The sequence below is a fragment of the Capra hircus genome, chromosome 3, assembly GCF_001704415.2.
Source record: "Capra hircus breed San Clemente chromosome 3, ASM170441v1, whole genome shotgun sequence".
In the NCBI taxonomy this organism is placed as follows: Eukaryota; Metazoa; Chordata; class Mammalia; order Artiodactyla; family Bovidae; genus Capra; species Capra hircus.
The window spans coordinates 100499168-100520422 of NC_030810.1; the positions used below are offsets into that span (position 1 = coordinate 100499168).

Below are 21255 nucleotides of genomic sequence, written 5' to 3' on the forward strand. Positions count from 1 at the left end.
TCCTGAATATGCCTTGAATCTCTGCTCTGTGGCTTCTGCGTAACTCCATCGTCTAGGAAGCACTTCTGCCACACTCTGCCTGCTAGGTAGTGAAATCCATCCTTCCAAGTCTACCTCTTCAGCACTCCTATGAGAAAAAAAAAAATCTAAATTTTTCTTTGCTCTCAGTTCAGTTCAGTCGCTCAGTCGTGTCTGACTCTTTGCGACCCCATGAATCGCAGCACGCCAGGCCTCCCTGTCCATCACCAACTCCCGGAGTTCACTCAGACTCATGTCCATCGAGTCCGTGATGCCATCCAGCCATCTCATCCTCTGTCTTCCCCTTCTCCTCCTGCCCCCAATCCCTCCCAGCATCAGAGTCTTTTCCAATGAGTCAACTCTTCACATGAGGTGGCCAAAGTACTGGAGTTTCAGCTTCAGCATCATTCCCTCCAAAGAAACCCCGGGGTTGATCTCCTTCAGAATGGACTGGTTGGCTCTCCTTGCAGTCCAAGGGACTCTCAAGAGTCTTCTCCAACACCACAGTTCAAAAGCATCAATTCTTCGGCGCTCAGCCTTCTTCACAGTCCAACTCTCACATCCATACATGACCACAGGAAAAACCATAGCCTTGACTAGACGGACCTTAGTTGGCAAAGTAATGTCTCTGCTTTTGAATATGCTATCTAGGTTGGTCATAACTTTTCTTCCAAGGAGTAAGCGTCTTTTAATTTCATGGCTGCAGTCACCATCTGCAGTGATTTTGGAGCCCCCCAAAATAAAGTCTTTGCTCTCACAGTTCCTTAATTCCTTAAATTTCTATGAAAGCTAATGACATCATTTGGCTTGTATTACAGTTATATGTGCTTACATTTATCTCCCTGACTAGGGTGTTAAGATTCCTTTTTTTTTTTCCTTCAGGCTGTAAGGTTCTTGATGGTAAATAAATTTGCCTCATTTACAGACTGTGACTTACCTTCATTTTTTGCATCCTGTTAGCAGCTATGAAGCATAGCCGATAAGCTCGTTGCCTCCAGTGGTACAATGATGTGCTGACACCTGCTGGTTATATCTAGTTCTGCAGCCTGACCCAGCTTCTTCCTCTCAAGTATTTGGGGTGAAGAGAAGTGTTGGTTGCTCAGTCGTGTCCGACTCTCTGTTACCCCATGGACTGTAGCCTGCCAGACTCCTCTGCCCATGGGATTCTCCAGGCAAGAGTACTGTAGTGGGTTGCCATTCCCTTCTCCAGGGGATCTCCTCGACCCAGGGATGGGAAACCAGGTCTCCTGCATTGTAGGCAGATTCTTTACCAACTGAGCCACCAGGGGAGTGCAAGTATTAGGGGTGGGGACACACTTACCCTTGGAAAATTAAATGGCAACCCGCTCCAGGATTCTTGCCTGGGAAATCCCATGGACAGAGGAGCCTGATGAGCTACGAATGGTCGGACATGACTGAGAGATTGAGCATGTATGCATTCCCTTACCCTGCAAGGTACTGGAAGCCTGTGCTCCTGGTAATGCTGCCCCACAGCACCAGCCATCCTTGACTCTAGGGGCACACTCAGACCTGCTGATCTCCAACTTGCTTCTGGTGTCTCCAGTCTAAGTTCAGTACACTCTCCAGAACTTTCTGCACTGACCCCCACGTCAGCAATTTATACATCACATTTCCCCCAGTACCACAGAAATATACGGAGAACAAGATCTCAAGGAACTGGGCAGCAAGAGTAGAAAGAGGCAGATAATTTGGGAACAGGGGATGTGCAATTCCTCCTCCTCACCTCAAGGAATCAAGACTGTTTCCTACAGAATGCTATTCCTTTTGACCTTTGTCTTATTTACAGGAGGCTGTTGGGGCCATGGACTTTCTTGGTGACAGTGTGATGAACCGGAGGTTGAGCACTGAGTATGTAGGCGGGGCTTGGGGGCGGGGCCAGGCCAAGGGGCCTCTCACTTAGGAGCTTCTCCATTCTGTCAGCTCTCCCGGAACATCCAAGGCAAGACTGGCACCCAGGGCGCAGCAGGTGAGGGACTGGGCAATGCCAGAGGGGGAGATGGTGGCAGAAGAGTCCCAGCTCTGTCAACCTGAGCTTTCCATATTGTGGCTCTCATTTGATAGAATTCTTGAGTCTCAGTGGGGAGGTCCAGCGCAGTTTTTCCTGGAGTAAAGCAGCCTCAGAAAGACATGGTTTTGGATGGGTGGGCACAGGGCTGAGGGATGGCGGTGGATAAGGGCATGTGAGACCACTGAGAGATGCAAGATCTTAGGAGACATGGATCTAGAGGTAAGGGCTGGTGAGAGAGTCTGGCCAGACTCTCAGGGCAGCTCTCAGTCAGGTGAAAACAGGAGACCGAAACACGGAGGCAGGGAGAGGACAGTGGACCAAACGCGAGATGGCAACGGGGGCAGTGGAGAGCTGGGTAACAGGAAGGCCAAGGAGGAAGGAAGGCTCACATGGAGCAATCTCCTCTTCCGGCTGTTGAGTGTGGTCCAGAAAGCCCCAGCAAAGCTGGGGGCAGAGCAAGGTTTTGGGTTTCCACTGGACTGATTTGGCTGGGGGAGAACCCCCGACCCCAGTGATACCTGCCCTGCTTCTTCAGACTCCCATTTTGGTTGGGGGACAGGGCGAGGCTGCTCCTCACTGCGGTCAGAGCCACATCCTGCAGAGGAACAGGGGAGGGGGAAGTAAGAAGCAAAACAAGCAGAACCACCATAGGCAAGACCATGGGGAGAGCGCTCCGGGACCAGGCACTCATGTGCCGCCAGCGGGTCCTGAGTGCAGCCTTGGCAGAGGACCTGAGACCTCTGGGGCTGTCTTGAGGCGCTTGTTCCTCATGCTTCCTCAGTGCGCTCCAACCTCATTGAGAGCATGCCACGGAAGGAGGCTTCTTCAGATTGTGTGGTTCAAGGCCCATTTTTATCATTTGCCAGTGACTTTAGCCAAATTGCTTAATTGTTCTTAGTTTCATTTTCCTCATTGCAAATTGGGGATACCTACCTTACAAAGGGTTGGAAGACAGAGATAATTCACATGAAGCACTTGCCATATAATAGATTCTCAATAAGTGTGAATAATAATAATCTTTTTTAATCAGGACTCCAGGGACCCCTGTATTTCCCACGTCTCTAAAGGCAGTGCAGCACACTAGCTGACGCGGGCTTCTGCAGACAGAAACACAGTTGTGTCTGACCTTGGGTAAATTATTTAATGTAAGCTTAAGTTTGCTCAGCTGTAAAACAAAGATGATAATACCTACATTTCACAGTGTAGGTGTATATCTGGGTACAGATGTACAGTACCCAGTCAGTGCCCAAAAAGGGCAGCTGTGAGAGCTATCTGCCAGGTAAGCTTCATCTTCTCCACTGTAGGAGCAACGGGCCACTTCCCTTGAGGTCTTAGCTGTGGTGCCCTAGCCTGGGGTATGCCCTCATCCCTCCAGCTAAAGCTCCCACTGCTCTGCTGGCCTGTTTTAGAGATCATGATGTCCTGCAGTCCTAAAGGGAAAAATGGGAACCAAGTGTAGAGGGCTGAGGGCGCGCAGGGGGAAAGAGACGACAAGATGAAAGAGATGATGATGGGACGGAAACCAGAGACAGAAAGGGGAAAAGCTACTTCTCTCCTGCTAAGGAAGCCTGTGGCCTCTCTTCTAGCGACTGATCACATGACCCCCCACCCCGACCCCCCGCTCCCCGACCCTTCCCTAGGAACCATGGAGTCCTTCAGTTCCAAGAGTCTGGTGCTACAGGCAGAGAAGAAGCTACTGAGTAAGATGGCAGGGCGGTCTGTGGCTCATCTCTTCGCGGATGAGACGAGCAGCGAGGTGCTAGATGAGCTCTACCGTGTGTCCAAAGAATACACACGCAGCAGGCCCCAGGCCCAGCGGGTTATCAAGGACCTGATCAAGGTGGCGGTCAAGGTGGCTGTGCTGCACCGCAGTGGCTGCTTCAACCCCAGCGAGCTGGCCCTGGCAACCCGCTTTCGCCAGAAGCTGCGGCAGGGCGCCATGACAGCACTCAGCTTCGGGGAGGTGGACTTCACTTTCGAGGCCGCCGTGCTGGCCAGCCTGCTGACCGAGTGCCGGGACCTGTTGCTGGAGCTGGTGGAGCGCCACCTCACGCCCAAGTCCCACGGCCGCATCCGCCACGTGTTCGATCACTTCTCTGACGCCGGCCTGCTCACGGCCCTCTACGGGCCTGATTACACCCAGCACCTGGGCAAGATCTGCGGCGGGCTCAGGAAGCTGCTGGACGAGGGCAAGCTCTGAGAGTCCCAGCCCCAGCGAGCTCCTTCTTGGCAGAACGGCTGACTGAGACAACTACACACACCAGGCTTCTAACCCTGCGCCTCTGCACTAATGCTTTTCAATCTCAGGCTCAGTCTCTCCCAAGAGTGAGTGTGACTCTGAGACTACCCCACCCCCAAACTACTGGTGGAGAAGCAGCAATGCTGAGGGTTGAGGCCTCTCTTCCCACTCCAGCCCCAAGACCGGAAACAAAGCTGCCTGAAAAAGACGAAGTGAAACTTGGACCTCTGTTTTCCCCCACAAAGGGCCTTTCAAACAGGGAAGCCCCCTCACCTCAGAACCAGGGTAAGAGGGCATAGACCAGCTAACTCTTCTGGGGACACTAAAGACAGCTGGGGGGAAGGGAACCCTGGGAGACATTCTAGACCTTCAGATCTCAGCAGAGTCTGGAGGGATCCCAGAGGCTCTGCTCCAGAGGGCAGGAAGAAGGGGCTAGGGCAGGGGAGAGTCTCACAGAGGAAATAAAATTATTAAAACATGCACAGGGCTCAATGTTTAATCTCTCCAGCTTCTTATATCTTATACCATCACAGAGGAAAGAGGTATATAAACACCACTCATCTCACCTCTCACCATTTCCATACAGGAGACTGAGGCATATTTCCAATATCACTGGGGTTTCATTGTCTACTTCTGTTTAAGAAACTCAAAAAAACTGAACCACACATCAGTGCTACAAATTGCAAATAAATACATAGTGAGGAGCAAGGCATAGATCAATAGGCTCTGGTAGGGAGAGGCTATAACAAAGAGGCTCCCATGGCAAAAAGAGTCCCACAACTGTCTTCCTCTTCAAACTCAATTCTTCTTCCATCCCTTAGTCTCACACAGGCTGAAGAAAGGAGCAGATCAGAGGGGTGAACTGGTGGCATGGAGGGTTTCAGACCCTACATCGCTTTTTTTTTTTTCTCAGAGCAAGAGTTGTGAAAAAGTTACAGGGACCTGATTAGCCAAGACTAAGCCCAAATTCTTTCATTTGAGATTGGGGGCAAGGCCCGGCAGTCTGCCACTCCCCGCAGCACGGCTAGACCACTGATGGCCCATTCTCAATACCATGGCTGGCTAAGAAGGTGGGGGAGGTGGACTGGAAATCACTGGCTCACTGCTCCTGGGCTCCCCACATCACAGGGCTACAGAAATCCCAGTTTTCAGCTAAGAGTGGGAAACAATAAGATACAGCAAATAAATATTACTTCAATATAGCACCAAATAAATTAGGTAACAGAGTTGGAGATGGGGAGGAAGTTAGGGGCTAGGGGAGTCCCTGCCTTCCTTGGCTCTAAGGCCAAGGAATCATGGAAGGGACGGGAAGGGCAGCAGGGATGTAAAAAGACCTTTTGAGTCTAAAGACCAACTCTAGACTCAGCCCAAGAACAGAGAAGGGGTCTATTTCCCATCCCCTACTCTTGCCAATAGAACTGCTCCAAGCCAAGGAACTCTTGATGGACAAGGAGGCTGGGGAGACGGCAGGAGTACAGGGAGGGAGGCTGGGAAGCCGTGTTCTTGAGCCTCACCTCAGGCTCCTCTCTCCCTCAAGATGCTCCTTCAGCATCTGGCTTGTCTCAATCAGTTCTGGGGACCTCAGAGTTTGAAGATTTCATCTTCCTGGTCCCGAAGTGTCCGGGTCCGAGAGGTCTGGGTCAGTGGCACGGGACCTAGGACTGCTCGTTGTTGCATCCGAGGAGAGCTCAGGTGAAGACTTGAATCCTCCCCAGGTATCCTGCAGGCGAGGAAAAGGGGGAAAAAGCAACAGGTCAAGGGAAAAGACTGAGATGGGCTGAGTGAAGAAGTGGCAAGCTGTCTTCCTCTAATATACGTGAGCTGGTTGCTTTACGATGGAGTCCGACACCCTCTGGATAAATCCTAACCCTAATGTTCCTTCATGGATCATCAGAGCAGTAAGAACAGCCAAATATTTCCTTCCACTGGGAACACAGAATCATTTTCCAGTGCCTCCATCCATTCCAACAGCCATGGGCTCTGCGAATTGTCTTGGGGCCACCTGAGGGAAAGGCTTCACCTTGCTTCTGCTGACACTGGGCTTACTTTGTGTCTGATCAGGTAAGGGTGAGGGAACAGAGAAATTTACGGAGGGACTTAAAAGGACCCATTCAAGACTCACCCACTTTCCCCCTTTTTCAGCTTCTGGGCAGCAGCCTTCTTTGACAGGCTAATCTGTGAATCGAGCTTCTTAAGGAAATCGGAGGCAGAAAGGTCATGTATCGGGGGCTCCTGGCCAGGTGTGGGAAGGACTTCACCATTGGGATGTCCTAAACCTCTTTCTCGTTTCTTCCTCTCGGCTGAGTGTGGTCGAACTTCATCCTTACTTGGCTGTACTGCTTCTTCTCCATCCTTCTCTTCCTCAGAATCCAAACCATTGAACAGATCTCTGGGCTCTGTCAGGATGGGGATGTAGAGGGTTTTCTTCAGGAAGATGGAGTCATTAGTATAAAGGCGGTTTGCACGCTTAATCTGTTCCATCTTTTAAAAAGAAGTCACCACAATTAATGACAGTAATAATGATCCACCTTATATTTGTACAGCATCTCATGCCTTTTAAAGTGATGTTCAGAGTCTTATCTGGCCCTATAACAACCAAAATTACAGAGGGCTGATATCCCTATTTTATTGATCAGTAGTTTTTCACACTTTTGGGTTTTACGGCCCCCTTACATTTTAAAAAAATATTGAGGAAAAAAAGCTTTTACTTATGTTAATCACATCTATCATATTTAAGGTATTGTAAATTAAAACTTAAAAAATTTAAAACACTGTTAAATGTTAACATAAATATTTTAATGAAAAATATTTTCTAAAACAAAAACAGAGAACATACAGCAAGAACAGAGGCACTGTTTTACATTTCTGTAAATCACTTTCATGTCCGACTTAACTGAAGACAACAGGCTTCCCATGTCTGCCTCTACAAGCATCTGCTGCAGTATCACAGGTCACATGGCTTCTGAAAAGCACAGTGTGCACTCACAAAAATAAAAAAGACACATAAAGTCTTGCTGTTATTACTATGGCAATAGTTTTGACCTTGCGGACCCCTAAAGAGTCTTAGGGACCCCTAGATTTTGAAACTACTGTAAAGGTGAAGGAACTCACTCTGAAACTAACTAGATTCTAATGACCTTTCTAGCTCTTGGCTCAAAGGCAGTGGAGCAATGTCCTCATATATGATACTTTGAAAACTACCATAGAGATGAAGGAACTGAGGCTCAGAGAGGTTAAGTGACTTGCCTAGCAAGCTACTGATAGAGCTAGAATTCTGGGCCTTTTTACTCCTCCCAGGAATGCTTTTCTTATTTATTTATTTTGGCCATGTTGCGAGACATGTGGGCTCTTAGTTCCCTGACCAAGGCTGGAACCCATGCCCCCTGTAAGTGGTTAAGGCCCCCTTAACCACTGGGCCTCCAGAGAAGTCCCCAGGAATACTTTTCTTATTATAATATTAAGAATTTCACTGATCAAGTATTTAGTGCCTATTTATTCATAATTAAACACAGTGGCTGGCATCACCATCTATATCTACCTGCCTCCCAAGGTAGAAATATCACTGTCATCCTTAACTCATACTTTTCTTTCACCATCTATACCCAAGAGGTCAACAAAATGCTGCAAAAATCTCATCTCTGGTCTCAGCTTCACACTGTCATTGACTTAGACTCAATATGTCTCATTTGGGTATTGTTAAGTTTTTTAACTGGTCTTCCTCCCTCCATTTCAACTTATCTTCTACCCTGCTGACATATACCTTAAAAAAAAAAATTTAACCTGATCAATCCACTACCTTGCTTATGAACTTTCTATGGCTCCCCACTGGGTCAGAGATAAAATCCAAATTACCATTCAAGGGCATTCTCAATCTCGCCTTCATAGGAAGTCCAGCCACACCTCCCTTCTGCCACTTACACCTTTTGCCATCCTGAACTTTTTATTTTTATTCCAACATTTCATGATCTTTCACACTTTTGTGACTTTATCTGCCTGGAACGCTTCTCCACTACTCGCTTCCTGGCCTGGAAAACTTCTCATCAACTATCATTCCCTTTGTGTTACCTTCTTCAGGGCTCCCAATGCATACTGTAAATATTGCCATATTAATACCTATCTTATTATACTGTAGGCATATCTGTCCTGTGCAAACTGTGAGTCATTTAAGGGCAGGACTGGTGACTTGCTGTCTCTGTATCCCTTAGATTCTCCTCAACATCGCACAAACTTGGCACACAGCAGAGGCTCATTAATGCTTTATGAGTAAAGAAACTAGATAATAAAATATAGAAACCACAGACACTGTATATCAGTATTTTATTACCCAAGGCCAGGCAGCCAGTTTTACTAAAAATTCATCCCATAAAGGCACCAGTTTGGGAAATCATAATTCTTATAACTGTCCAATATCAAAGCTGTTTCCACTCTAGGCCAAGACTACTAAAATAAACTTGACTAATAAAATCTTATGCTATAATGAGTTTAAAAATAAAATCGGATTGATCTGAACAGTAAAACAGTTAAAAGCGGCTTGCAGTTTTATACTTTTACTTTGCCAAGCACTTTGATGCTATTCATTTTATTTTGCCTAGATAATATGCTATGTCCCTTCTAGTTCCAAGATGATATGAATTAATTTGTGAATTTTCTGTTGCTTTTATTATTTCCCAGAAGTACCATATATGGAGACATTGTTCCTCTGTCTTCAAGCCAAGAGCTACAAGGTCATTAGAATCTAGTTAGTTTAATAGAGCAGTTCAAAGTGAGGATTTTATTTTTTTGGCCATGCAACACAGCATTTGGGCTCTTAGTTCCGGACCAGGGGTCGAACCCACACCTCCTCAGTGGAAGCATACAGTCTTAACCACTGGACCACCAGGGAAGTCCCATGAAATGAGGATTTTAGAACAAGACAACTGGGTCTGAATCCTAGCTCTAACAACTGGACTAGTTGTATATACTTATAGCAAGTTCCCTCTCAAAGCTTCAGTCTCCTTATTATTCAAAATTTGTTTTTATTGAAGTATAAGTGACTTACAGTATTACAGTTTCAGATGTACAACATAGTGATATTTCTTATCTTTAAATGGAAATGGTCACATTTTCCTTATAGTTTCATGGAGATAATATGAGATAATAGAGTTTGGCATATACTAAGTGTTCCTTAAATGACAGGTAGGTAATAAATTAGGTAATTTATTTACCTAAGTTTTTTATTTTTTATTCTTATTGTACAAATGGTGAGGAAACTGAGGCCCTAGAGAGTGAAGTGATTGACTATCCAGTCACTTAGCTAGTCAGGAGCAGAATGAAACCAGAACTTACAACTTTTCTTTACTAGACTACAGAGATTTTCTGTACTCAGGAAGATACAGGGCAGTAAGGAAACTTCAAACAATAATTGTTGAATCACTAACAGCAGTTTCCTTCATTGCACAGCATCTGAGCCTCTGCTGGGATGAAAGGACTGCTCAGTACTTTCAAATCCATTTGCTTTATTTAGGCCATCCCTCTACCTAAATGTCCACTTTACTATACTCCCAATCTCCAGTGTGGAAAATTTTAGCCAGACTTTCATTCATTCAGAAAACATTTATTAACCTTCTATGCGCTGGGGATTATGTCAGGCTCTAGAGATATAAAATTGAAAAGAAAGAGTTCTGTCCCTTAGAGCGCAGGCTATTCGAAAGACAAAGACGTAGAGGATGTAGACCACTGGATTCCACAGGTCTATAGATAGGAGCATAGAGAAAGGGGTGCCCAAGTCTTTGAAGGCCCATTGTGATGGTCCCCTTAAAGTCTGCACTAATGTCCCCTTCCAAATAAAAACCAATCTTCTTTCCTGACTTTCCACTCTTTGTTAACACCTCTATAAACTCACCACGTTCTGTCACCTACAATCATTATTTGTGTCCCTGCTCACTTCTTCAGTTCAGTTCAGTTGCTCAGTTGTGTCTGACTCTTTGCGACCCCTTGAATAGCAGCACGCCAGGCCTCCCTGTCCATCACCAACTCCCGGAGTTCACCCAAACTCATGTCCATCGAGTCGGTGATGCCATCCAGCCATCTCATCCTCTGTTGTCCCCTTCTCCTCCTGCCCCCAACCCCTCCCAGCATCAAGGTTTCTTCTAATAAGTCAACTCTTCGCATGAGGTGGCCAAAGTATTGGAATTTCAGCCTCAGCATCAGTCCTTCCAATGAACACCCAGGACTTCTCCTTTAGAATGGACTGGCTGGATCTTCTTGCAGTCCAAGGGACTCTCAAGAGTCTTCTCCAACACCACAGTTCAAAAGCATCAATTCTTTGGCCCTCAGTTCTCTTCACAGTCCAACTCTCACATCCATACATGACCACTGGAAAAACCATAGCCTTGACTAGATGGACCTTTGTTGGCAAAGTAATGTCTCTGCTTTTGAATATGCTATCTAGGTTGGTCATAACTTTCCTTCCAAGGAGTAAGCATCTTTTAATTTCATGGCTGCAATCACCATCTGCAGTGATTTTGGAGCCCCCCCAAAAATAAAGTCTGACACTGTTTCCACTGTTTCCCCATCTATTTCCCATGAAGTGATGGGACCAGATGCCATGATCTTAGTTTTCTGAATGTTGAGCTTTAAGCCAACTTTTTCACTCTCCTCTTTCACTTTCATCAAGAGGCTTTTTAGTTTCTCTTCGCTCACATCTTGAGTGAGTGAGTGAGTGAAGTGAGTCTGTAAATTACATGAGAGCAGCAGCTACACACTTTGTTTATGTTTCTATCTCCCAAGATGGTTACCACAATGCTTTGAACATATCAAGCAGAAAAATGTTGCTTGATTCAACAAGATATAGGGGAAGACCCTTATCAACTTTAAAGCAATGTATTTTTACTCCTACTAAATACACCCTATGCATGAACTGAAATGCTTGGCATAGAGAGTACCTGTTTTGTACCACAGAGACCACCTTCTTGAAAAGAAGAGGGCAGAGTCTTGAGGAGGAGAAGAGAACAAGAGGAGACAGCACTTAAGGAACCTCAGACTAAAAACTAGCTCTGCACTGTTTGCTGTGAATGTTTGAAAGTGAAAGTGAAGTTGCTCAGTCCTGTCCGACTCTTTGGGACCCCATGGACTGTAGCCTACCATGCTCCTCTGTCCATGGGATTTTCCAAGCAAGAGTACTAGAGTGGGTTGCCATTGCCTTCTCCGGAATGTTTAGTCATTCTCAATTAAAATATTTCTGTGTAGTTAACAGTACAGGCTTTGGAATCAGACAGACCTGTTTCAATTTTCACGTCAACACTTATTAGTTATTTGACCTTGGTCACACTGGTTAACCAATCTCAGTCTCAGTTTCTTCATCTGTAAAAAGGGCACAATAATTATATGCTTGATAGGGATGTGAGGATCAAATAAGCTAATGGATGTAAAGTCTTTAGCACAGTGACTGGCCTAAAAAATAAATGCTGCTCCCCTCCGTTGGGATAATGAGACAGGATTTGTTCCCACCAGACAGTGCAACACTGAGATGAGAAAACAAAAAGATAAAGGTGACCAAACCTTTATCACAGTCAATTTATCACAATTAGTTAATATAAACACAATTAAGAAAATTTCAGGGGAAGTTGCCTAGAGGGCCATACATTCTCATGAGGAATAAACCTCTTCTAATTGGGTGTCTACATCCCAATCCTGGAAGACTCACCGTCACCCCGTATTTGAGTGCTAATCCAGCCAGGGTGTCTCCGGGCGCCAACTGATGCTCCAGGCGTCTTTCCCTCACCGGGGAGCAGGCAGACTGCACCAGGCTTCCATAAGAACGAGCCCGGCTCCCTTGAAGCAGTCCTGACCCCCCGAGGGGGGCCTGTCTAGAGGGAGAAGCCATCTCCTCACCCTGCGGACACTGAGGTTACAACCCCGGGAGGCCCGGCCAAGTGACCGATAATGACGGGCTCGCGGTCCGAAAATGGGTATCTTAGAGGATTCCTCTCTTTCAGTCTTCTCTCTTAAGTCTCCCCGCCTCCCCCGGCGATACGCGACTTGTCAGCCGTAGCTTCTCCTCCCTCCAAGTCCCCTTCCCACAAATCTGTACTCTGACTATTCAGTCCCTACCTGAGTCTTTCCTTAGCACCCCTCCGACTTTCGACTCCCCACAACAACTCGCGACGCTGACCCCTGACCTTTGAACTCTAGCAGCCTCCTTAACACGCAGCTCAATTTGCCCCTACGTCTGGCAGCCCGACCTGCAGGCTCCCCAATACCCCGACTCCGCCCGGTCCCGGGGTTAGCCCTCTAGGGTCAGGAACAGATCAGGCCCACCCTATATGGGCTGTGGTTGCAGGCGAAGGGCGTGACAATAGCCAGAGTCTGTAGCACTCTCTCTCCGTCAGAGATCCTCAAAGGTATTCTCCAAATCAAATCAGTCACACCCTCAAATTCGGGCTCCTCATCTAGGTTCTTGTCGTTCCAGACGCCTCGAATCTGCCAAGACGAAAGGGCCTGGATCCAGCCCGGCGGCAAGCTCTTTGAAAAAAGACTTCATTTCCCAAAAGGCCCCGCGCCGGTGAGGTCGCAGGGCACCATAAGAAATACAGTCCCCCTCACCCGGCTAGAAGCTGGCTTCCGGGATCGCGCAGTGCATTCGTGGAAGCACATCCCCGGAAGTCAGGGGGCCAGCCGGAAAGAGACCGGAAGGAACGGAGACGACCCACTCCTGCTACGGTGGCCTGAAAGGCGTGGCGAAGGCGGCTGGATAGAGTTTTTTGATTTCTGGGGCTCACAGTCTTGATGTCTTTCAAGAGGGAAGGAGACGATTGGAGTCAACTCAATGTGCTCAAAGTAGGCGCAGAGGAGTGCTTCCGAAGCAGCTTCACCTGCCCTCTGAAAGCTGTAAAGGAGCTGTTTTGTTGCTGTGGCAACAACTGGGGGGCGGAGTGGAGGGAACCAAAAGACTAGAGGTGGTGGTGACCCCTTTTTCGCCGCAGATGTGTGTTCTCCCATGGTCTTTATTCCCTTTGAGTCCTCGTCTTTATCATTTCCCTTTTATCCTTCCCTCATATCCAGCTGATCCCGTGCGGACTTCTTCCCCTGTCTCCTGCAGAAACGAAGAGTCGGGGACTTGCTTGCCAGTTACATCCCAGAGGATGAGGCGCTGATGCTACGGGATGGACGGTGAGAACGAGGAGTGGATCAAGTTTAAGGGTTTTGAAGTTAGAGACTCAAGAACTTTTGTTATTAAGGAGCAGAGCGGGAGTATCTAGGATTCTTTGGCTGGGAGTGAGTAACAGGGATGTGGGTGATGGAGACTGGGAGACTTGGGAGTTGGGCTTTGGAAATGAATGCTTGGACGGGGTGGGACCTATGACCAAGACTCCACTCCCCAGGGACCAATTATCTTTCCTACTCCCCAGCTTTGCTTGTGCCATCTGTCCCCACCGACCTGTCCTGGACACTCTGGCCATGCTGACTGCCCACCGTGCAGGCAAAAAACATCTGTCCAGTAAGTTTGGGAAAAGACAGACAATAGAGTAAACCCTTAAAATCTCTTCAGACCACCCTTGGTGCTCTGCTTTTAATCCTCTTCCCCTTTCTCCTCAGGCCTGCAGCTTTTCTATGGCAAGAAGCCAGCAGGAAAGGGCGCAGAGCAGAATCCAAGACAGCGTAATGAACTCAGGAGAGAAGAGACCACAGCAGAGGTAATCAGAGAGGGGAAGTTGTGTTCCAGGCAGGACTGTGCTGCACACCTTAGGCTTGAAGGACTTTGGCTTATTTCTGGCTCTGAAGGCTCTGACTCTGTCTGCTGTCTCCATGCCAGGCTCCTCTCTTAACCCAGACTCGACTTATCACTCAGAGTGCTCTGCACAGAGCTCCTCACTATAACAGTTGCTGCCGCCGGAAGTACAGGTTAGTGGGATGGGAAAGCCAGAGGTAGGGAGGGACAAGAGATAGATAGCTCTAAAGTGATTATTTTCCTAATTGTAATCTGAGACATACTAAGTGTTCTGGGGGTGTTAACTTGTATTTCAGGAAAAAGATTTTTGTAACTAAAAAAGTGCTTTGTAATCCTATTTGATTAAAAATTAGTGTATTTTAAGGGTTCTACAAAATCATAAGATAAAAAAAAAACCTTAAAAGATTTAGACTTTCCTAAATTTACTGGATTCCAGAATTCTTTCTATGCAGAACGCTTACTAATATCTTGAGGAACACAGAATTGGGAAGCACTCCTATAAGGAGTTGGGAGTCACAGGAGATTAGGCCCTTTCCTTTACTGCTTTTACAGACTTCGATTCTTCTCTGTCCAGACCGGAAGCCCCTCGTCCCTCTGTCTCTCGTCCCCCTTTGCCACCCGCAGAGGCTGAACCCCAAGGTGGGAAGATCAGTAGAGAACCTGAGCCTGAGGCTGGTTCACAGACCAAGGAGTCAGCCACTGTCTCATCCCCCGCACCTATGAGCCCCACAAGAAGACGGGCCCTGGATCATTACCTCACCCTTCGAAGGTGAGTATGCAGAATTTTTCCTCAGTTTTTCCCTTTTATCTCTGACCCTCCTTGTTTCAGAGCTTCTCAAGTGTTTTTACTTATCCCCTGGGGCTTCCCAGGTGGCACAGTGGTAAAGAAGACACCTGCCAATGCAGGAGATGCAGGTTTGACTTCTGGATCAGGAAGGTCCCCTGGAGGAGGGCATGGCAACCCACTCCAGTATTCTTACCTGGAGAATCCTGGCGGGCTACATTCCATAGGGTCACAGAGTCGGTTCCTCTTGAAGCAACTTAGCACACATGCATGCATGCACAAAGACTCCTTACATATTTTTTTTCAAATAGTTCAGGAAATTAATTACAGTTAGATAGAAAGAACTATTGGGGCTTCCCAGGAGGCTCAGCAGTAAAGAATCCTATAGTGCACAAGAGGCAGGTTCGACCCGAGTTGGGAAGATTCCCCTGGAGAAGGAAATGGCTACCCATTCCAGTATTTTTGCCTGGGAAATCCCATGGACAGAGGAGCCTGGCAGGCTACAGTCCATGGGGTCACAGAGTTGGACATGACAGAGCACTCGCACACACGCTTTTCTTAATTTAATAAACTTCCTTTCCTGACCAGTTCTATTTTCTGGTGTTTCCAGCTCTGGATGGATCCCAGATGGACGAGGTCGATGGGTAAAAGATGAAAATGTTGAGTTTGACTCTGATGAGGAGGAACCCCCTGATCTCCCCTTGGACTGACATCCTCGTTCCCCATTCATTTCACAAATAAACTACAGCCGGTGCTGGGAGCCCAGCTTTTCCTGAGTCTGGTTCCTTGTTTCAGGATTTCAGATCTGTTCATTCTCAGCCCAGCCAATTCTTCTCTGCAAGGTACACAGCTCCCCACACTTCTGACCCCTCCCCCACCTTCTCCCACAGTCATGCCAAGCGTCAGCTGCTTGCAGCCTGGTGCCCTATTAATAAGTCTGTCAGAAGGAGGTTTTTGCCCTTCATGTTTTCAGCTTTCTTCTCCACCTCCACGCAAAGTCCTTGCCTCCTTCCAATAACATGAGGGTTGTGGGTAGGCACTGGTCGGCAGGGAGGGGTTGGACATGTCTGGAAACAGAGCCAGGGCTAGCCGCCCTGTGAAAGTAGAAGAGACTAAAGGCATTCGCAGGGTTATGGGGAACACCAACGGAGCGAGCTCCCCCCACCTCCTCCTGGTAACCTGAACCTCCCTGCCTGCTGATCCCCAGAGTATAAATAATCCCCTGATGAATTGGCAGTAACCCTTGGGGGTTAGCGCCAAGATTTCCACTCCAAAGCCCAAGGAAGGAGGCAGGCAGAGTGGACAGTAGGGCCTTTATTTACAGGAAAGGAGGGACAGGTGAGGATTTAAGCTTTCAGGGCTCCAAGCCCTAGTTGGTAAAGGGAAAGGTAGTGTTATCTCTTCTTTTGCTGGCGACCTGTAAAGGAAGAAGAGTAAACGCAAGTCATTATCCCATCTCTCGCCTCCTGCAAAGGTGTTCCTTCTCCTTTCTAGTTCCTTGCCCAGACTCATAGAGGCAATGTCTGAGGTCACCAAGCATGCTCCTCCCCGCCATGTTAAAATAAGAAACAACGGCAGGTAAAAACACATGGCCCCAACGGCTATGACTGATTCCCTTTTGCCTCTCTACTGGTGTACTTGGGCAGAGGAGTTTTCCTGTCTACTTTCTGGTCACCTATGGCATTTCAACTTCTGTGAATGGCACTTTGGCAGCACCCTAGGCGCTTTCAGGGGCATCCACCAGCTTCTGCAGCTACGTGCCTTCTCCCCCACGCACCATGTCTGCAGGTACTCACGCAGTTCATTGTTCCGGGTCATGGCCTGGGCGGCCCGAGCGCGTGGCCCCTGCTGTGTAAAGTGGTAGCCAAAGCGGACAATGGAGGGACACTGTTCGAGCACGGTGGCCATCTCCATCTCCACCGCGTCACCAGGCCACTGGCGCTGGGGGAGGGCGAGATGGAAGCTGTCAGCACCCCTCGCCTGGATTGTTCACCATCTCAGACCACCAACCCTTTGGGAGGTTAAAGAGGCTCGTTCTCTGGAATGAGTAATGAGAGGTGCTGCCTTGGCTCCCCTCATAAGAAGAGGGAGAGTCCAAACAAGATCAGATGAGATCCTGCCTGTGGCTGCCCCAGGGAAGAGGATCAGTGAATGTTAGCTGACTGCAAAGACTAGGGGAAGGGAAGGCTGACCTGGTTGTCTACTCGGAGCTCAGTGAGTGTGGCGTTCTCCCGAACTGCCTTCAGCACAGCCATAAGCCCTGTGCTGCTAATGAAGTTGGATTCGATGTTCAGGCTCTGGAGGCTACGATTCTCACGCAACATGTCAGCCACCGCCTGGGTAGTAGGGACTTGGATTAGGGTTAGGGTACAGTTTCACAGATGACTGAGGAGAGAAAGAACAGGAGCGAGAGGGAGACAGCTCTTTGAGAAGAGTCCTTGAGCTGGGTGTGGGGCTCCAGGGAGGCAGAGGGAGGGTAGGTAGTAGGGAAAGCAGTGGGCTGACGTGTGCAGTGGAGTTGGGGGTGGTTGAGAGGGTTTGGTGCTTTAGGAAGACAATCAGGATTTCACAGCTGTGAGTCAAAGGACTGAGGGGAGGAGTCTCCAGCAGGTCTCTCCTAAGAGAGTTGATGGGAATAGCACCCCCAGCACAACCCTTTCTCACAGCCCTGCCAGGGATGCATGTCCAGGGAGAGGGTGAGGGATGCCAGCTAGCCTTACATTGGCAATAGGGTCACCACTCCTTGTGGCCACCAGGCTGAAGCTCCGGACATGGGTATTTGTCTTCATGGCCTCGCACAGCTCAGTCAGCATGGCTATCGGGATGTCCTATCAAAGGGAAATAGGAGAGGGTGGGCCAGGGTACTCATAAGACAGCAGGGTTAGGCCAGTGTTACTGCTTAGAGGATGGGGTCAGATATCACACCTGGATATTGTTGAGGTTCACCTCCTCTACCTCCTTGTCGTTGCTTCGAACACTCTTCAGTATCTCCTCGATGTTGGTGGGATTGGGGGGCTCATCTGGCACTGGCTTGTACTTGTCAGGCTGCACCACACCTGGTGGGTGAGGGGAGGAAGGAAACCCCAACATGTTCCCCACAGTCTCCTCCCCATTCATTCTCTTATCACTTATGCATCATGTCCTCTGCCTGCCTGCCTCGTTTCACCCTTTGCTACCTTTGCTCAGACTTCGGGACACCTGCCCGGAGCCCTGGGCACCATGCTCCCAAACACACTCACTGCTGATGCCTTCGGTGTTGCAGATTTCTCCGCTGCAGATCGCATCATAGTACTGCTTGTTGCTCATCAGTGTGTACATGCCCAGAATTGCTGGAGAGAGTAGGCAGAGGGGGCACAGGGAATGAGAAAAATGGGCTTGTTCCAGGCCCTCCACCCACCTCATTCTGAATCTATTGCATTTTTAAAGCCTGACCTCTTCCAAAGAGGTTTCCACTTTTGGTCCCAGGGGTCCCTTCCATTAAGCTGTGTAAGGCAGTGGTTTTCAAAACACTGAGACAGGGCTAAGGGAAGGTCCCTAAGGAGCCACTACAGGGTGAGGGGGTCTGTTAAACCCTCCTGTTTGCAGCCAGAATAGTTTTGCTTTATAATCCCTGTAAAATCGCCCTTGAGATGTTAACTTATTAAATTTAAAAATGAGTGAATACATATAGAGACAAAAATTAAAAACCACTACCTAAGGCTTTCTCAAAACATCCACATCTCACTAGTCCCATGCCATGTTCACGACCCCTGCCCCAGATCCTCCCAACTCAACTGCCCACAGCTGCCCACCTGCAATGTCACACATCTCAGCATCTGTAGCGTGGGCCAGCGCCTCCTCCAGCTCAGGCTCCAGAGTGACCTGCTCCTCCACTGGAATTTCTCTCTTGGGCTGGATGTAGGGTTTCCCTGATGGGGAGATGAGGATGGTTCAGGTTGAGGTCATTTCTCCTAAGATCCTGGCCTCCAGCTTCCTCTCCTTCTCCAGGAGGTAGAATGCTGGGTCGCTAGGAGCCACTGTAAAACCTGAGTCCTCTACAAGCTCAGGACTCCTGGGTCCCCTTGATCACTTCTAAGAGCTGGAGTGCAAGTTGGCATGCAGGTGTGGGCAGCTGATTTCCTGGCAGTTAGGAGCGGGCAAGTGAGAACAAAGCTGGAATGGGGACATGTGAGAGACCACCGTTGGGTTCTAGGAGACATGGATGTTAGAGATCCCGTACCCTTCTTCTCGCCTGTGAAGGGCACCAAGTCATCACGCTCTTTGACCTCTAGTGCCTGCTGTTCCAGGTACTGCAAGAGGGCCTCTCGGTCCAGCGGCCCCGTTGGGCTCTTCTTTGTCTGGTCACGTTGTCTTAGTCCAGCTGGCAGGAGCATGTTCTTAGGGATGAGTTTTGGAGAGCAAGTCAGGGCCCCTGCTCTGGCCTGGGGCACCTCCAGTTCTCCTTAGAGCATCTCCAGACACTGTTCCCCTGAGCTTCTTGGGACTCTAAGCCCTATAGATGACCCTGGTCTCAGTCCCGGGCCCCACACCCTTCCTACCGCCTAGGGATTGCCCGATCCCCTGTGCTGGAGCCCCTACCTCGGGGTCCATCTCCTGTAGCTCGCAGTCCAGCTGTTCTAGCTCCTCAGGGCTCAAGGTCTTTAGGATCTCATCTTCATCTATGTCTCTGTATTTTTCCAGTTCCTTTAGATACGATGACATGATGGCCCCCACCCCCTCCCCACTGTGCGGCACTCACGGAGCCTGGATTATAGGGAGAAAGTGGTTAGACAATGGCAAGATGTCCACGGACACAGCAGGGAAACAGACAAGTCAGTGGGGCAGAGCAATAAATAAGCTGGTTGCCTTGGAGGACAGAGATCTAGCTGGGCATGGGAAAATGGGGGAAGGTCGGGTTTAGTTAGAACTGGAGCCTCCTTCTCGCTTCCACAGCTTCCAGCCACTCTGGATGGGAATCCCAGGTATGCAGGGTGAATCCCTCTCCCCATTGTACCAGAAAGCCTGGCAGTACCCCTCCCCTTATCCTCGCCTGTCGGTACCTCTTGCCCTAGCACAGCTGCCAGGAGCCCTGCCATCACACCTGGCCCCAAGCCCAATTCCTATTGCAAGGAAGGGGGCCAGGCAGAGAGCTTCAGGGAAATTCTGCCTCTCTTTCCCCTAATCCAGTTTTTCCTACACTGGCTTAAGAAACCAAGGAGGACTGGGGGGAAAGACCGTGCTCTTACTCTACCCTCATTTCCTTTTATTGTGGGGGATCAAGATCTCATTATGTTTGCTCAAATTCTAAATCCTGAGGGAAAGTAAGAGCTCAGAAGGCCTGGGAGACATCCAGGGTGGGGGAGGGTGGCACAGCCTTAGGAGAAGGTACAGAGTTCACACAACGTGTCCCTGGCTTTGGACAGGAAGCCAGTCTAATGGGTGGGAAATGCCTTCTAAATGGGATAAAGTTTCTCTAGAAACAGTGAGAGGATTAAACTTGCATGATCTTTTAAGCCACACATACACTCCATGCTGAATATGAAAGATTGAGAAAATATGTGAGATACGTACATTGACAACGTAAACTACACTCAAGGGAAAGGACAGAGACAGAAACACTGAGTGACAGAGACACAGACACCACATCATTCCCAGCAGGAGCCCCTCTTCTCCTCCCATCTCCCACCAGGCTCTGATCCACAAGCCCCCTGCCTTCCCCACCTACCAGTCCTGGTGGCCACCTCCCTCCTCACCTCCCCTGCTGTTGGTTGGTCTGTCTGTTCTGCTGGAACACCGTCCGGGCAGCAAGAGGAGCCGGTGCCGGGGGAGAGGGTGGGGGAACAGTGAGCTCAGCATTTTATTATTTTAGCTCTGGCCAGGTGGGGGGTAGTGGGAGATCACATATACACAGCCCCCATACCCTGCCCAGCCCTGAGAGCCTCTAGTGGCCGCTAACAGCCATGGCACCTCCTCCCCTTCCTACAAGCCCGAGTCCCAGAAACTGGACTTCTACGAATCACAGTTCCTATTAATGCTTACTGGATTGGCCTAAAAGTCTGTTTGGGTTTTTCCATGATATCGTACAGAAAAGCTGAACAAAATTTTTGGCCAACCCAATATTTAGTGCCTGCTATATTCAAAGCAGTGACTGTAAGGAGATATAGAGGTGAGTATAAGGATTTTGTTTTGGTGTCTAATTTTAAGGTGTTTATAAACTGTTAGAGGAATTAATATTTTACAATCTAAAAAGGGCAACTCTGGAAGTTCCCTGGTGGTCCAGTGGTTAGGACTAGGTGCTTTCACTGCTGACGGCCCAGGGTTGATCCTCGGTTGGGGAACTAAGATCCTACAAGCCATATGGTGTGGCCAAAAAAAGAAAAAGAAAAAAAAAAAAAACCTAAAAAATAAAGAATAAAAAGGATGACTCATAATAAAAATTATTAAACAAATATTAAACTCATTCACAAATACTTTTTGCTCCCAACCCTAGATTGGAC

The 21255-nt window shown here is 48.5% G+C and overlaps 4 protein-coding genes across 7 annotated transcripts; 2 read left to right on the forward strand and 2 right to left on the reverse strand.

Moving 5' to 3' along the window:
* TNFAIP8L2 (TNF alpha induced protein 8 like 2) lies at nucleotides 1912-4766 on the forward strand. Its single transcript, XM_013962421.2, has 2 exons — nucleotides 1912-2005; nucleotides 3688-4766. The coding sequence occupies exon 2, from the start codon at nucleotides 3693-3695 to the stop codon at nucleotides 4245-4247; it is 555 nt and encodes a 184-aa protein (XP_013817875.2). The 5' UTR covers nucleotides 1912-2005; nucleotides 3688-3692; the 3' UTR covers nucleotides 4248-4766.
* LYSMD1 (LysM domain containing 1) lies at nucleotides 4765-12781 on the reverse strand. The gene is made up of 3 exons (XM_005677626.3): nucleotides 11971-12781; nucleotides 6409-6767; nucleotides 4765-6006 (listed from the first exon to the last, which is right to left on the reverse strand). The coding sequence occupies exons 1-3, from the start codon at nucleotides 12148-12150 to the stop codon at nucleotides 5868-5870; spliced, it is 678 nt and encodes a 225-aa protein (XP_005677683.1). The 5' UTR covers nucleotides 12151-12781; the 3' UTR covers nucleotides 4765-5867.
* Nucleotides 12854-15555, forward strand: SCNM1 (sodium channel modifier 1). 3 transcript variants are annotated; one of them, XM_005677624.3, is made up of 7 exons: nucleotides 12854-13103; nucleotides 13366-13436; nucleotides 13676-13764; nucleotides 13863-13960; nucleotides 14080-14168; nucleotides 14570-14764; nucleotides 15390-15551. In XM_005677624.3, the coding sequence occupies exons 1-7, from the start codon at nucleotides 13053-13055 to the stop codon at nucleotides 15487-15489; spliced, it is 693 nt and encodes a 230-aa protein (XP_005677681.1). In that variant the 5' UTR covers nucleotides 12854-13052; the 3' UTR covers nucleotides 15490-15551. The 3 variants fall into 3 exon arrangements, with proteins under 3 accessions (XP_005677681.1, XP_017901556.1, XP_013817874.1); XM_018046067.1 differs by having other exon boundaries at nucleotides 12946-13154; nucleotides 15390-15555; XM_013962420.2 differs by having other exon boundaries at nucleotides 12961-13103; nucleotides 13329-13436; nucleotides 15390-15555.
* TMOD4 (tropomodulin 4) lies at nucleotides 16076-21255 on the reverse strand. 2 transcript variants are annotated; one of them, XM_005677622.3, is made up of 10 exons: nucleotides 20484-21255; nucleotides 19358-19522; nucleotides 18999-19155; nucleotides 18571-18687; nucleotides 18019-18108; nucleotides 17705-17835; nucleotides 17500-17607; nucleotides 16972-17115; nucleotides 16576-16720; nucleotides 16076-16196 (listed from the first exon to the last, which is right to left on the reverse strand). In XM_005677622.3, the coding sequence occupies exons 2-10, from the start codon at nucleotides 19478-19480 to the stop codon at nucleotides 16174-16176; spliced, it is 1038 nt and encodes a 345-aa protein (XP_005677679.1). In that variant the 5' UTR covers nucleotides 19481-19522; nucleotides 20484-21255; the 3' UTR covers nucleotides 16076-16173. The 2 variants fall into 2 exon arrangements, with proteins under 2 accessions (XP_005677679.1, XP_005677680.1); XM_005677623.3 differs by having other exon boundaries at nucleotides 20512-20608.

Coding starts and splice junctions, on each gene's coding strand:
- TNFAIP8L2 (XM_013962421.2), top strand. CDS start 3,693: ATGGAGTCCTTCAGTTCCAAGAGTCTGGTGCTACAGGCAGAGAAGAAG.
- LYSMD1 (XM_005677626.3), bottom strand. CDS start 12,150: ATGGCTTCTCCCTCTAGACAGGCCCCCCTCGGGGGGTCAGGACTGCTT. Junction 6,768..11,970: donor CACTCAAATACGGGGTGACG/GTGAGTCTTCCA, acceptor TCTTTTTAAAAG/ATGGAACAGATTAAGCGTGC. Junction 6,007..6,408: donor CTGAAAAAGGGGGAAAGTGG/GTGAGTCTTGAA, acceptor CCTCGCCTGCAG/GATACCTGGGGAGGATTCAA.
- SCNM1 (XM_018046067.1), top strand. CDS start 13,053: ATGTCTTTCAAGAGGGAAGGAGACGATTGGAGTCAACTCAATGTGCTC. Junction 13,437..13,675: donor CTGATGCTACGGGATGGACG/GTGAGAACGAGG, acceptor CCTACTCCCCAG/CTTTGCTTGTGCCATCTGTC. Junction 13,961..14,079: donor GAGAAGAGACCACAGCAGAG/GTAATCAGAGAG, acceptor TCTCCATGCCAG/GCTCCTCTCTTAACCCAGAC.
- TMOD4 (XM_005677622.3), bottom strand. CDS start 19,480: ATGTCATCGTATCTAAAGGAACTGGAAAAATACAGAGACATAGATGAA. Junction 17,608..17,704: donor TGAACCTCAACAATATCCAG/GTGTGATATCTG, acceptor TCCCTTTGATAG/GACATCCCGATAGCCATGCT. Junction 16,197..16,575: donor GACCCGGAACAATGAACTGC/GTGAGTACCTGC, acceptor CTTCCTTTACAG/GTCGCCAGCAAAAGAAGAGA.